The 15691-nt window shown below is 47.9% G+C and overlaps 1 protein-coding gene across 1 annotated transcript; it reads right to left on the bottom strand.

Annotated features, from left to right (window-relative positions):
• Positions 1 to 6404: 6404 nt before the first annotated feature.
• LOC149350499 (uncharacterized) lies at positions 6405 to 9474 on the bottom strand. Its single transcript, XM_089576890.1, has 2 exons — positions 9150 to 9474; positions 6405 to 8313 (listed from the first exon to the last, which is right to left on the bottom strand). Exons 1-2 carry the CDS (start codon positions 9340 to 9342, stop codon positions 7439 to 7441), a joined length of 1068 nt encoding a protein of 355 aa, XP_089433016.1. The 5' UTR covers positions 9343 to 9474; the 3' UTR covers positions 6405 to 7438.
• Positions 9475 to 15691: the final 6217 nt, after the last annotated feature.

The raw sequence follows: 15691 nt of genomic DNA, 5'->3' as shown, positions 1-15691 counted from the left end.
ATATCCTTCATCTAAACCAACACGGGTTCCGAAGTGGATTATCCACAGTTACGCAACTAATAGAAATAATTTATGGCCTTGCCCAAGCCCTCAATAATCAGTCTCAAATTGATATGCTCTTTCTGGATTTATCAAAAGCCTTCTATCGGGTATCCCATACTAAACTAATTTTCAAGCTTAATAGTATACTTGGAGATGGACTGGAGACTTGCTGGATAAGAAATTACTTGTCCGGTAGGAGGGAGTTTGTCCAGCTTGGTGTCCATTCTTCCGATTCTGTTCCAGTTGTTTGCGGTGTGTCTCAAGCCATTGTTCTTGCCCCACTCCTTTTTTTGCTCTTTATAAATGTTATCGCTAATGAAGTTGACGTTAAAATCCGCCTATTTGCAGATGACTGCGTACTCTATCAAGAAGTCAAGGGTACTGACGATCAGATAAAACTTAACAACGCATTGAAGAAGGTTGGACAGTGGTGTAATGACTGGAAGATGTCAATCGATTCAGCAAAAAAAAAAAAACGGTTTCTTTGTCTGTTACAAGGAAGAAAGAAAATTAGATTATTCTTATTCCCTGAACAATACCACCATTCTGAGTGTGTGCGAGCGTCGTTATCTTGGAGCCAACATTTCTTCCGACCTGATCTGGGCAGCGCATGCGCAACAGGTAACCAGAAGAGCAATGCAGAAAATATTTTTTCTCAGGAGAGCCTTGCACCACTCGACGTTTGAAACTAAACGCCTTGCATACGTCACACTTATTCGGCCAATTCTCGAATACGCAAATATAGTCTGGCTTCCCCACACACACACACAAAAAAAAGACTTTTCCACGCTCGAAATGATAAGCGGAAAACTGTTCGTTTTCTTTACAATCGTTACAAGCATACTGATTCACCCACTGAACTTTCACAATGTGCAAGCCTACTCTGGCTAGTCTAGAGAAATTGCAACGTTTATTGTTCTTGTGTCTATTACTCCATAATTCATTTAAGCTAAATTACTTAGATTTTATTAAATTTAAATGTACTCGTCATACTCTACAGATACACCCGAATAGATTGGAAGGATTTTCCTGCAATAACAACTCTTGTTTTCTACTCATACTTTCCGCAGTCTGTACGCGAGTGGAACGAATTTCATTCGTCAATTACTGCGCAGAAATCGTTTCATAAATTTGTTGAACTTGTCGAGCAGGCAGTCCTTTGTTTTACTTATTCCTGATAATGTTATGTCCAATGCTTGTTAAGAATGCTGAGCTCGCCGAGGCGGCACTCATTTGTTCTAGTTATTGCTGATAATGTTTGCGCGTAAATGATATCCTAGTTGAAATCAAGAGGAAGAAGTGGGCTTGGGCAGGGCACGTAATGCGAAGGCAAGATAACCGCTGGTCCTTAAGGGTAACGGAGTGGATTCCAAGAGAAGGCAAGCGTAGCAGGGGGCGGCAGAAAATTAGATGGGCGGATGAGATTAAGAAATTTGCGGGAATACGGTGGCCGCGGTTGGCGAAAGACAGGGTTAATTGGAGAGACATGGGAGAGGCATTTGCCCTGCAGTGGGCGTAGTCAGGCTGATGGTGATGATGATGACTCCTATAATAACCCCACTGGGGTTGGCACTATATCGAAAATAACTAACTAAATAAATAAATAAAACATTGAAGACGTTAGAGTACTGAGGCAACAATTAAGACCGTGTGCAAACGTTTCGGCGTGAGCCGCGCTGCAAGTCATCAGTGAGTCTGTTTTCACCTTTGCCAGCGCAAGCCACAAAATTCTGAACACCTATACCGGGTGTTTTTTTAGAAGGTCCAAAATTTTTAAAGAAAGGTAAATTCTCCTGTGTGTGTGTGTGTGTGTGTGTGTGTGTGTGTGTGTGTGTGTGTGTGTGTGTGTGTGTGTGTGTGTGTGTGTGTGTGTGTGTGTGTGTGTGTGTGTGTGTGTGTGGTTTGGCGCCTTTGAATTTAATGATGAATAACTACCAACTAGCCCAACAACAAGTTCTTCTAAGATAAATTCCTTTAGATTTATTTTAACCCTGGGGCTATACTGAGGGCTACGGCGGACGCCAGGTAAGAGGCAAACTACTATAATTAGTTCGCTGATTAACTGAATACGTTAATTAACTTTTATAATTTTCATTTTAGGGGATATGTTGTATTAGCATAATTGTAGATCGTCTTCCAAACAGTCCAGCCAAGAAAAAAAAATTTAATGAAAAAATAATTGCGCGCGTTACGAAGCGAGAAAAAGTCACCCTGGTAGGCAGCTTCACACTAGCACAGCGTCAGCGAGCGCCTCTGACGTAGTTCGCTCCGCCCTGCGCTTTGTGTCAATGCGTTTTTGTTCCAACGCGGCATTCCGTGAGGCCGCGGTGCGAATCGAAACAAGCAGCGACAGCGCAAGCCGCCCATCCGGGCTTCAGGTGATATCAGCCGTGTGACGCAAAGCGCAGGGCGGAGCGAACTACGTCAGAGGCGCTCACCGCCGCTGAGTTACGGTGTGAAGATGCCTACCAGGGTGACTTTTTCGCTCCTTGTAACGTGCGTGAAAATTTTTTAATTAAAATTGTTTTTTCTCGGTTGGACTGTTTGGAGGACGATCTCCAATTCTGCGAATACAACATAACCCCTAAAGCAAACATTAGAAAAGTTTATTAACATATTTAGTTAATCAGCGAACTAATTAAAGCAGTTTTCCTCTTGCGCGCCCGCCGTAGCCTCCAGTATAGCCCCAGTGCTAAAATAAATCTAAAGCAGTTTGCCTTTTTTTTTAAATTTTGGACCTTCTAAAAAAAAACACCCGGTATACTAGCTCTGACTTTTTCTTTGGTAAGTTCTTACCTATTGTTTTAGTTCCTTAAATGCACGAAGATGTTACAGAAGAGAGTGGCTGGAGACAGAGGCCGTAGTGTAGTACAAATACGAGTAGTTAGCACTCATTACGCACAATAATGCTAGATGGCAGTCTTCAAAACAAGCAGTGTCAGTGGCATGATCAGGCCTTTTTTTTTTTGCAGACTGAAATAATCAAGAAACAGGCTAACATGTAAAATAAAAACACTCGTTTCATGGGGATAATCAGAGCACGTTGACATGTATGAAGGTTTAAAGGGATACTGAACCATGCTTTTGGAGCTGCTCTTTTACATGTAAACAAGAGCGTGACTGCTAAAATTGATAAATGCGACAAGCATTTTAGGAAAAAGGCGAATAGCACGTTTTTTTCGCGATTTATTGCCGTATCGTTGCACCTGGCGGCCGCCTGTGGAAGCTGCGACTAGACGTCATAACACCCGCGCGCCCACTTTTCCCGCAGGAGCGCGACTGCCATCCTCGCGGGTTTTGCCAGTTTTGCGTCGGCAGCGTCGGAGGTTGGGAGCCTTATCGCTTGTTCTCCCCGAACTGCAGTGCGACATCGCGCTTCGAGTGACGTGACCGGTTGCCTGTCGGACGAGGGTGTCATGACGTCACGCTCTTCACCTCGCGCCGGCTGGAAGGGCTTGGAGCGGACTCATAAAACATCGAAAATAAAACCATCCGCGGAAAGATATGCGAAGTGACGACTAGATTGTAATCACATTCCGAGATTCTATTTTCAGCGTTTTTGTTCAATTTTAAGATTTTGCTTCAGTATCTCTATAAGCAACTTGTCTCTTAGCTGACAGTAAATGATGAACAACCGGCTCATTTTTCTAGAAGAAAGGCTACGAGATGCGAGGCTAGTTTCACAAATAAAAGCTAGAATAATTAGAAAACGTAAAACGCTTGCCACGAGTGTGCGCTAATTCAATTTATTTAATGTGTAATTCTTCACTAATACCCAGCACCGCGCATGCATATGTTATGTCATTTAGGACCAACTGTCGATTAACTTCACGTAAATTTTTAAGACGGGGTTGTCTTTGACAATTTTTACGCAAATAACCTAAAGTGCGGTTCGTTTCGTTAATTATGAGGTCCGTGCGATTTTGCCAGGTAAGATTTTCAGGTGCGATTGGCTTTCTCAGGTAAGTTCACTTTGCCCAGCTAAGCGGAAGCCATGCACTGTTGTAGGACACCGACAAGAAGACTTCATTCTGAATGGTACGAGACTGCATTCGAGACCGAAAAAACGCGCCCTCACAAAATAACGTGTCAGGTGACGGAGGGGGCTGCGACAGCGCGCACAAGTGCGCAGCAGAAGGGAGATTAACGCGCGAAGCACTCGGGCAGGCAGGTAAAATGCTTCGTGGGACGTAAAACCAGGAATGCGCTTCTTTTCCCTTCCTCTCGCTCACCGCACCACTAAAGAAAATAAAAAAGGCGCGAGAAGCCGTGGACGCGAGCCAAGAACAGGCTAAAGCGACGCTGAGTTGAATTAGGGGCGATACAAGCGGCTCCGGGGGGAGGCTGTAGCTCTATCCTTGTGCGCACGTAAGAAGGCTACACACCCGAGGACCGGACGCTCGAGGAGGAGGCGCACAGAAGAAGAAACGGGGGACACAAAGGTCCCGCGCACGAAGGGGAGCCCCGGGTCACAATGCGGCCAGCGGATGACCAGGCAGCTTTTCCGCGCCGGCAACCTGCCGCGCGGCGCCGAGGAGGAGTCCTTTGTGCCCGCGGCCGATATCCGCTGGGGCTGGCAGTGCCACTTCCGCTCGAGATTTGAGTTTCTCCTCCCATTTCCCGCGGGCCCGGGTCCTGCTTTGTGGGGCGCCCTGCTATTTGTGGCGCCCCATCGGTGACTCGGCGCTGTCTGCATGCGCCGTCCACGGACTCAATCGCCCAAAAACGCCCCCCCCCCCCCCCCCCCCCGCAGCAGGCGGCCAGATGCGGACTTTTCTCCGTGTTTCTTTTCCTGGGTCCCGAACTACTTTTGCAGAGACGCAGTTCGAACTAGCCAATGTCGGCTGTAGAGTTGAAAACATATTTGTTCCGCGTTTTACCGCATTCGAACTGCTTCATATGAATCAGAAATTTCAACTTCAGACATATGTTTAAACTCTTCATTTGCATCATTTCCCTTTACATGCAGAGGGTTTTTCTTTTTAGCGCTTACTTTTACAGAGAGGATATTTATGCGTAATGTAACCTGATATATCTTGAAGACAAGTGCATTGCTTTTGAACTAGGGTATTTTGTACTTCCATGCACAGTTCGACCATTGAAAAATATGCTTATTACAACCCCGTGGAAGCCTAACTGCTTCCGATTATATCCCTCACTTCAGTCGTCTATTTCTCAGTACCTTGGAGAATAAAAGGAACCGCGACTTGAGAGGGGATTTAAGGCAGGACGGCAGGACAGAATGGTACCAGCGGTATTCGAACTGCTCGTATCATGTACTTCTAGGCCCTAAGTCCTGCCTCTAGTCGCGGTTGCTTTTCTTCTCCAACACGTCGGGCTAGCTGGCACAATACTTCATCCTTTTGAATTTCTCAGTACTTTTATGCATATCATTTCTCGCATCTTTGGAGCTTAGCTTTACAAATATTTCGCTCATTTATTGCCTTTCTAGACCTGCGACCAAAAAAAAAAGTTTTATGTTTATCTACCTCCTCTGCGCATATGTTCACTTTCCCTTCTTCACTTATTGCGAATACCAACAGCTCCACAGCTCACAGCTATAAACGTTGATTTCGACAAGCGGGCTACGCTGCGATGCACGCGAGTCATGCGGTACAACAAACGGCACGGGTGCCACTACTAGAAAAGGAGCACGCGGTCGTGCGATAGCTGAGCCACTCGCATGAAGAACAGTCGCGTTCACAGCTGACTGTGTTCGGCTTTCCTGCTGTTCTTCGTACCGTTAGAGAATCGATAAATAACGCGAGTTCAGTAGGAACACATAAGAGCGAGACATAATAAAGGAAAGGAGGGGGGTTAACCAGGCAATGCTCGGTTGGTTGTACCCAACACGTGCGGACGGAACAAAGGAAACGAGAGAGAGAAGAATGAAAAGTGAGTTGAGTTCGCAATATGTATCGTATGCATAAGCTAGCGGGAAAGAAAGCTACCTCTTTGCATGTGCTGTGCTGTAGTCAAGATAGTCACCTTCACGGGCATATAAATTTACTGACTGAAATTTACTCTGAGGACTTAAAAAGAAGAGAGCGAAAATTGCAGCATCAAATTTGCGTTAGTTCATACCCTTCCAGATGTGGTATCGAGTGGTGTCATCTACAAATGCATGTTCAAGAGGACCTGTGTCGCAGAGATGCGGCCTTTTCTCTTTTCATCTGCAGGTTTCCCCTGCAGATGATCCATAACAACACGCTCACTTCTATCGTTCTCTCACCAGAGGTCTCAAGGAGGAGGAGAGGAGGCCGTCTCGTTGGGAGAAACAATGAAAGCAGGTAGCAAACAAACAGTAAAGCTTAAAAAGTAGTTTATTGCTTTGTAAGCTATATGGCAATATGAACAGGACATCTTCTTTTGTTCCAAGAGCAGTAAACACAACTGTGTAACAAACACACACACATGGAAGTCGCTGTGAGTGCTGTGCCAACAGTCTTAACTCGAAATGACAACTGTAGTGACGGTGATACAATGGAAATGGCAACAGTTCGTCGTCACAAACATGTGATAATGGGAAGGCTCATTCGCGACAGAAGTTCATGTCTCGTTCACGTTCCACGAGAACAAAACAAAAATTCATGACTAGTCCTAACCGGATGATCAAAAATATGGGTGAGCATATTGTATTTACAGTTTGAAGTGAGCTCTTTGCTTTCGCGGAGAAAAAGAAAAAAGTCGTGAAATGGCTGGGAAAAACGCTTCAACACGCTCAGCCAGAAACATGCCAAGCACAGTCGGGGAACTCGAGCGCTTATGCAGAGCAAATGGCCAAATATTTACCCATTCTCCCCCGTTCCAAGACCAGGTACGAGAAAAACAAATAATGAAGATGGCACTTCGAGATGCGGGCATACCACATGCAACATAGTCTCATCCGCATACATGCCACTGCCCTCTGTGGAGAGCATGCAGGTTCCATTGAGCTAAGGCGCTGGCCGAGTTCGGTTCGTCTGGCATGGAGGACGGACAAGAGGCGCCGTGCCTGCTTACGGTAAAGGATATGTGCATGCGGAACTGCTCTCTCGCAATTTGCGCAAGGCGAGCCTTACCCACTCGAGAGAACTACTAATAAGCTGGCCTCAGCGCTGAGCGGAGAAACACATGTGACCATGCCCGCAAGTGAGGTCACCGAGCCCGGCCCCTCGCAGAAAATGCTAGCTAGCTGACGAGCTCTAGCGAAGGGGACAATCTTTGGCAATGAATGGCTGTTACCCTTGCCCACGGCAAGAGAACGAGGAATCGAGACTCGAAACGAGGGAAAGGAAAGTGCGTTTAAATAAATACGAGACGACCCGTGGCATGAAGTTCCCCGGACCGTCCAAGACCTGCGGACGCGACTAGAGTCTGTACATGACATAAATAATGTGGCCTACGCGGTGCGCAGCTAGGGCTTCGGCTGACTGCGGCTGAGAGCGGCCGCCGGGCAGCCACCATCTTCGTGCTTGAGCAGCAAGGACATGCGCGAGAAGGTGCGGCTACACGACTTGCAGCTATACTTCTTGATGTCTGAGTGCGTCTGCAGGTGGGCGCGCAGGTTGGAGCGGTCGGCGAAGGCGCGGCTGCAGTGCGGGCACGCGAACGGCTTCTCCCCGGTGTGCGTCCGAATGTGGCCCTGCAGGAGCCAGGGCCGCGAGAAGGCCTTGCCGCAGAGCTTGCACTTGCAGGGAAGAGTGTGCGTGCGGATGTGCATCTTGAGCGCGCCCAGCGACGAGTAGTCCTTTTCGCAGTACTTGCACGAGAAGGACTTGCTCGTGGTGGCTGAGCAGTGGAACTGCCGGTGCTTGGACAGGCCGCTGTACGTGGAGTAGCTGCGGTTGCAGCCGGTGCAGGGGTACCGCGGCGCGTTCTCAGGCCGCCGCCGGGGCCGCTCGGGGGGAGCCGGAGAGCCGCGCGACTCCTTCTCGTCCGAGGAGGAAGAGGAGACGCCCGAGGACCAGGAGGGCACCACGGCGTCGCGCTGGGGCGGGCTCTGCTTGGCCAGCTCGCGCGGCGTCAGCGGGTGGCCGGCCACCAGCGGCGGAGGAACCAGGGGAGCGTAGTAGTCGGTCGCCGGCGGCACCGGGTACAGCGTGAGCGGCATGTAGCTGTGTGTCAGGTACGCCGGCTGATGTGGCCAGTCCAGGGCCCGGTCCCCCTTGGGAGCAATGAGCGCTACTCCCGGAGGAGGCGTGATGGCCACGGGCCGGTGGATGGACGGGTACTCGGGCCGACCGCTGGGCTTCTTCGCCTTCAGGCTGAGGTCGAACGGCCGTGCGATATCTGCGAAGACAATGAACGCGCATCAGATCATGCACTGCTTGCCGATCTCGCACAGCAGCGTCGCATCCGCCCCTCGAGGCCGATGCGGCGCTGTCCAGTGGGACACAACAAAAAATCAGAGCGCTTTGCGGCTGTGCTTCAAAAAGCGTCTTCATAACTAGGAAGCAGGCAGGAGCGTTATCTTCGTTTAGCCAGCTGGGGTCGGAGTTCTGCTTTGTGCAAGCTTGTATTTACATTCACGTGGTTGACAGCTCCCGCGAACCGCGGCAGTCACGCAAGGCTTTTCAGTGATAAACGGCCAACGGTTCAAAACCAGGTGCGAGGCGGTTGTCGGAGACGCGTTATCAAACAAGTCCCGCTACCGACGGTTGTCTTCGCGGTCTGGTTCACAGGCCCTGTTATCGGACACCTGCTTACCCGACGCGCGACTCAACAACCGTTGTGTGCAAACATTGCCGTGATTTATTGAGACAACTGCAGAGGACCCGACGACTTATCAGGACGCATGCTTCACTTCTACCCTTTGGTGTCTTGCGGCGCAGCTACCAACTGCGACTATCAATCGGCGTTAACCCATGCACCGCGTAAAACATAACGCTGTGTCATACATTCAGTAAAAGCAGTAAATCCTGGGTTAACATTGAGAATGACAGCAGTTATGCCTAGTAATATATTTTAGTATTCAGTCGGAAGGCGGGACTTTTGAGTTTGTGCCTGGTCAGAACACGCACAAAGCTCGGGTCCAGCCTTCCCCTGTCGCTCATTCGATATACACCGTTGAAACTCAGAATAGTAGGCGGTCACGTACAGAGGCTAGAGCATTAGACTTTACTCACCAGGTACGCAGCCATCGGACAACGCAGGCGACAGGGCCAAGGGCACCCGCACTGCTGGCGGGGGCGACGTGCTGAGGTCCTCGGCTTCGACGGAGCCTTCATCGAGCCAGGGCCTCTTCACAAAGGCAACCGGCCGCGACACGGCGGCGGCTCCCGCGCTGACGTGCTTCTTGATGAGGAACGAACGCGGCATCTCGTCCAAGTGCGAGCGCAGCGAAAGCAGGTAATCCGGGTGGTGTGGCAGCGCGCGTCGTCTACAGAGGCCTCCGCGTCGTCATGAAGAACGCAACGGACGACAGAGCGAACCTTCTGGCACGGATCATGCAACGAGTCTGGCCGCAAGCGCCACTCGCAGTGCTCTTTGAAGGCCCTCCGAGGCAGGTGAAGGAAGTGGTGGCTCCCTCTCCCCTTCCGTCCTCGCTCTCGCCCGCCCGGCCCAGCCAAACCGCCCCGCGAGCAGCGCAAAAGAAAAGAGAAAACGACGCAAAGAGCGGGAAGCTTTATAAATAAAAGTGCTTCCGCCGCTCGCCCCCTCCCTGCCGCCGGCAGAACCGCCAATGGGAAGCGCGCTGGATCGACCAATGGCGCTCTGCAGTTGGCTAGAGCTAAGGCGCGATTAGCGAACGTCCCGAGCTTATTGGCCGCCCCAGCGGCCCAGCTTTGGTCCTCGTGGTCGAGCTGGAGCCACTCTGTCGCTTCCCTGCAGCGCGCCTTTGATGCCGCCCGTAGCGTGGCGGCGCTTCTGAGCGATCGTTAATGGTACGCGACGCCTCCACGGCACGCGCCGGACGCAGGGGCGACCATGCGCACTGCGCGGCCCGTTCTCTGGCGTCAGAGTGCGTGCTGCATCTCGCTTTACAAAGCTCTCTGGTGTCACTTTCATCTGGCAAAGAGACGCAAAAAGAAAAGGCACACGGGGAAGAGCAAGAAGCTCGAATGCGCCTCACAAGACCGCGGCTCATTCGGTGAAGCCTGCAGACGCCGTGCCAAATAGGTCGAAAGATTCGAAACCCGTAACTTGTTCGGCGAGCCTAGTTGACCTGCGCGTGCGCAGGCAGACGCTCCAACCATCCCAAGGATAGTGAAGAAGCTCTATTTGAACAGAAGCACTTTTCCTCGTCCAAAGTGTACACCCGGAATATGAGGCTCGCCGGATTAGAGGGCCCGATCAGCTACGGACCTCACCAGCAGCCTTTTAACCAGCGCCGAGATATCGCAGCACGGGCGCTTCCTCTTCACGCTTCCACCGATGTGCGCCGGCCGGTGTCAGGAACCGGACTTGCGAAATTGCGCTTGTCAGAAGAACGCATTACTTGCTCCACTGTTTTCATTGCATCGTGAAGACTGTGAACCGCAGTGAACGTTGCGGAAGTTCTCCTTGACGCTCAAGTACGCAACTAGTTTCTGCCGCTCTTTTGTTAGCAACGTTATTGGCAAAACCAGGCCGAAGTGCCGTCGCTCGCAAAATAGAACATTAATTATTCATTCCGCTTATGCGCGCGCACACGCACGCACGCAACAAAATATGTATATCGCAGAAGTATACAAACAGGAACGGAAGAGATTCGAAGTACATATTCGGACTACCGCAAGCTGCGAACAGGCCTTCAAACTTGCGTACAGAAGTAAAGGCAAAGCTGGAAATAAATGCGATCACAGAACAAAAATAGCGTCGCTCTCAGTATCTTAAGTATAGCGACCGAGATTAACCTATAAGGGACCTTCTGAGGGATAAATATCTTCCATCAGTTCATAATCAGCGTTCCACAATTATCCCCTTTGTGTGCTTGGGCGCTACGTTCCTCATGCGGCCACAGCAACCGCAACTTCTATATGCCAGCGAGCGTGTCTGCCTCGCTTCAAGAACCGCTCTTTGGGAAGCCGACGGCACGTGCAGGGTACAACAAAGAGTCGGGCAGTGCCCCTCTCAGTATGCACAGAGGCTAATCAACGTAGTGTATTGTCAAGAGTAATAAAATGGTAGTTTATGCTAAATCGAGAATCGCGCAACTTTTTTTTTCATTATTTGCACGCATAATTGTGTCATTAATGTAGAAGGCGCGTTTCCATTTCTCAATTTTTTTTCAATTCAATTTTATTCAACATCTTGAGGTTGTTGGGTGCGCCGACAAAAAGCCAGAGAGAAGGCTTGACAGAGGTCGACGCACCCTACAATAACTTGACAGCAGCACCAGAACGTTGTACAGTCCACGTCACGTGAGCACACAGGAAAAAAAATACAAATCATGAGTACAAATCTCCGTGACACGAAGTGTCGACGGTACCTATAGGGTTACAACAATTTAGATGCCTTATTTAATGAGCATGAAAGAGTATAGCAAAGCATTTGGCGGCCATAATTCGTTCGAGTTTTCGGTACGAACTATGTGAAACCAGTACGGCTGGCGTACTTCTGTTCTTTGCATTTTAAGTTCGACAGGTTCATCATAAATGGATTGTTTTGTCTAACGCTTGTTTTATACCGCATTAGCAGTATACTTTCAAAAACTTGTGGGAGGGGGGTGATGCTAAGGGATGCAAAAATCGGTTCGGTGTGTTCAAATCGTGAAGCATTAACAATAATCCGAACAATTTTCTTCTGAAGTATATGTACCCGTTTAATATTAATAAATGATGTGTTGCCCCACACAAAAATACAATAATTAACAAGAGAAGAAAACAGTGTATTGTACAGCATCTGCTTAATACGTTTTAAATAAAGGTATCGCAGTCGGGACACGATACACATCACATCACATCACTTTATTTTCCTTAAAGACCCCTTGCGGGGTGTTACCAACAACCTTGGACAACTTGTTCTTGACCTTTGAAACGTGTTCACCCCAAGATCAATTTTCCTTAAAAAGCACTCCTAAGATTTTTACCGTAGAAACTATTTGAATAAATGAGGAACCCATTTTTAGAGAAATTTGTGAGACAGCAGGATCCTTATTGCTATGTCTAAAAAGTACAGCGTTGCTCCTTTCGGTGTTTATGATCAGCGAATTCGGCTCAGACCATTCATGAAGTTGGTGCAAACAATCTGCAGCAAAGCTCACGCACATGTGCCGCTAGGAAGAATAGAGTGGTGTCATCTGCGTAAATCACAAAAAATTGGTAGTTTACTTATTCAGACTAGGTCGTTAATATACAGGAGAAAAAGCACCGGTCCTAGAATACCGCCTTGCGGCACACCAGAAGGCAGATGTTTAAAATTTAGTGACTCGTTGTTTACTGTTACTTGTTGGACACGGCAACTAAGGTAAGATCTAATTATTTGATGAAATTTTCCGCGAAAACCATAGTGCTCGAGTTTCGCCAACATTGTGCAGTGATTGATGCGATCAAACGCTTTAGAAAAGTCGATAAAAATGCCGAGAGTGAAAAGTTTTTGTTCAAAAAGGACTCTAAAATTAGTTCGTTTTGGGTTAGAAGCACAGTTTCTGTACAAAAGTTTTTCCTGAAGCCGTGCTAGCTAGGTGTTATTATGTTACATTTCTCGCAGAAACTGGACATTCGCTTGTATAATATTTTTCAAAACACTTCGAGAAAATAGGGAGGACAGAAATTGGGCGATAATTTGACAGATCGTTTTTGTCCCCACCCTTATGAACAACAGTTACCTTGGCAATCTGCAATTGGTGGTTCGTTCATAACTCTTAAGTTTATTCCGAGTCAGGAAGAGCTCTACTGGAGATGCGATGAGTGCGGCAACAGAACGGTTCATGCTGCATGCAATTCGTAACGTACCATGCAGAGTGGGTGTTTCTCGTTTTTATTTTTTTCGAAGGCAGGACTGGTTAATCTGGACTGTGCTACGTGGTGTCCTGAAAACAAGACCTGGGAGCGGGGGTGAGTGGAGGGAATGCTTGTTATAAACTGTTGACACCGCCCTTATTACGAACTAAAACTAAATTTGTAACCAAATGTCCGCACAATTACTTTCTTTCTAAGGTACCAAAGGTCTCTGATTGAATGAGAGGACTTCACTGCATTATCAGTTTTGTCATATTCGATCTGATGTAGGCCGTTATGGATTAGCGAGTGCAGTGATGTGTGCGGCTTTAATAGTGGAGAGCAAAACTCGCAACGTTAATTATTGAGACAAATACCTGAAGTAGGAGTGAATCGGGCGTGCAGCTAATTCAAGAAGGGTAAATGAAGCAGTAATGCAGTGCGAATAAAGCGAGAACAAGGCGAGTTTTCTCTGAAAAATATATGGAATTGACTTTTAGGCCTCCACATTCCTAACACCGGAGTACACGCAATGACTCCACTGTAAACCATTTTGTACCTTCAGGTATGATTTGTGGTGTCTATAACACACCCTTACACCTTCAAAAAGGGCATTTATCGACAACCAAATACCCAGATAATGGACACTTTATGCGCAATAACATCCATTCTTGATAGGGTGTTTGAACGGAACGAGTACGACCAGTCACATAAGAACCAATGCACGAGTTTGCTGCGGTGCTTGTCATTCCCATGCAACATTTTTTTTTTTTGAGGGGGGGGGGGGGGGGCTATAAGTATATAGATGAGCTGTTCCTCCTCATTCCACGAAGCCTGCCCCAATTTAGCATTCACAAAATGAACAAGGGAGGGGAAAACCTCAGGTTGCTTGAGCCAACGTTTCGACAAGGGGACTTGTCTTCGTCTGGGCAAAGCGTTCATCATTGGCAGAATTAAATAGGGCCTTTGCTCCGAGGAGGAAGGCCCCGCGGGTGGGGAAGGAAAGTGGTGTGAGAGGGGATGCGTGTCAGGAAGGGGAGGGAGGTGAATCTTGATTCGTTAAGCTGCAATAGTGGAAAAACTTATATCCAAGGGGTGTGTAATGAACAAAGGCTTTGAAGGGGCTGCGACGGGGGGGGAGGCGCTGTAGGACCTGAAAAACTCAGATAAGAGGATTAGTCAGCATGGTACAGGGAAATGAGAACAAGGCAAACAAAATAGGCTGGCACTGGAAGGAGGGGCATTTCCAAGGAAGGGGGGGGGGGGGGGGGGGGGAAATGGCTCGAGTTCAGAGAAGGCCAAAAGGTGGGGCGGAGGGGGGTAACAGGAATGTCATGGTTTCCGAGAACTGATAGTAGGAGATTAGGAGAAAAAAAAAAAGGGTGAACAAAGGGAGAGGGTGAGAAGGCCGGAAATGGGGTGGAAGATATGATGTGGGAAGGGTGCAAAGAGCGATAATATACTTATGTGAGGTTCTAGGAAATGGTCTGACCGCGTGCAAGACATTTGTTAATTTAAAATTATGCTAACCCTGGAATGTACCTAAGAGATTCCAGGTTTCCTCTGGACATGTTAATCCCTGTTGGTTGCAGTGTTTTAAATTTGTGGATTAGGAATGCTTCTCTGTATTTTCTGTCCCTAGTCGATTTGAAGCCTGACTGAAGAATGAACAATTTGAGTTCGTCGAATTTGTGATGGCGTTGATTAAAATGGGTCTACACTGCCTTCTGTTCATTCCGTGTTGTGTCAGCCCGGTGCCCGTTTAATCTGGCACTCATTGTTTGCCCGGTTTCTCCGATATATTGTTTCTGGCAGAAGGAGCACTGGAGCATGTAGATAATATTGGACGATGTGCAGTCAAAACTGGTCTTTATATCGAAACTGAAATCGCTTGCCGTACTTTTAACCGTAGTGTCCCTTTGTAAATGTTTGCATGTCTTGCATCTAGGTCGAGAGCATGAAGTTACTGTCGGTGGTGGTTTCTTGCCGAGCCTAGCATGCACCAGGATGTCCTTCAGGTTTGTGTTGCGTCTGTATGTTACCATTGGTGCGTCGGGAAATATTTTCTTGAGACGGTCGTTACCAGTTAAAATGGGGTGGTATTTCCGCAGGATATTGTTTATGTTTGGAAGCGCGTTTGAGTATTTCGTTATAAGTGCAGGAGGTCGCTGACTGTTAGCTTTTGTTCGTTTTTTAAGAACTACATCTCGTTTCAAAGTGGTTGCTCGTTGGAACGCATTATTAAGGGTTGTCTGTGGATGGTTTCTGATGATTAGTGTGTTTTTTAGCGAGTGGAGGTGTTTCAGGCAGTCGTCGTCGTCGCTGCATATTCTTCTTAGTCTCGTTGCCTGTCCTACGAATATACCTTGTTTGCAGTGTCTTGGATGATGGCTAGTGAAATCTAAGTATTGTTGTCGGTCAGTAGGCTTCCTGTAAAGTGTGGTATTGAGCTTGCTATTTTCTAAATGGACAGTGGTGTCAAGGAAATTGACTTGCGTTTTCGAGGAGTTGAAGGTGAATTTAATGCTGGAGTGGCATGAATTGAAATGTGTGACGAATGCCTTCAGGGTCTCAGCTCCATGCTCCCATATCATGAAAATGTCGTCTATGTAACGCAGGTATATGAGTGCTTTTTTTAGAAATGAATTTAGAAGTTTAGATTCTAGTAGCCCCATAAAAATGTTCGCGTAGGTGGGTGCGAAGGGAGTGCCCATGCTTGTTCCAAATACTTGAAGGTAGTAAGAAGAATCGAATTCAAAGTAGTTGAGTGTTAGTACCAATTCAAGTAGCGTGAGGTACACTTCAAT

Source organism: Amblyomma mixtum, chromosome 3, assembly GCF_055824585.1.
Source record: "Amblyomma mixtum isolate Tamu chromosome 3, ASM5582458v1, whole genome shotgun sequence".
Classification (NCBI taxonomy): Eukaryota; Metazoa; Arthropoda; class Arachnida; order Ixodida; family Ixodidae; genus Amblyomma; species Amblyomma mixtum.
This window is presented reverse-complemented; position numbering and strand designations above follow the sequence as displayed.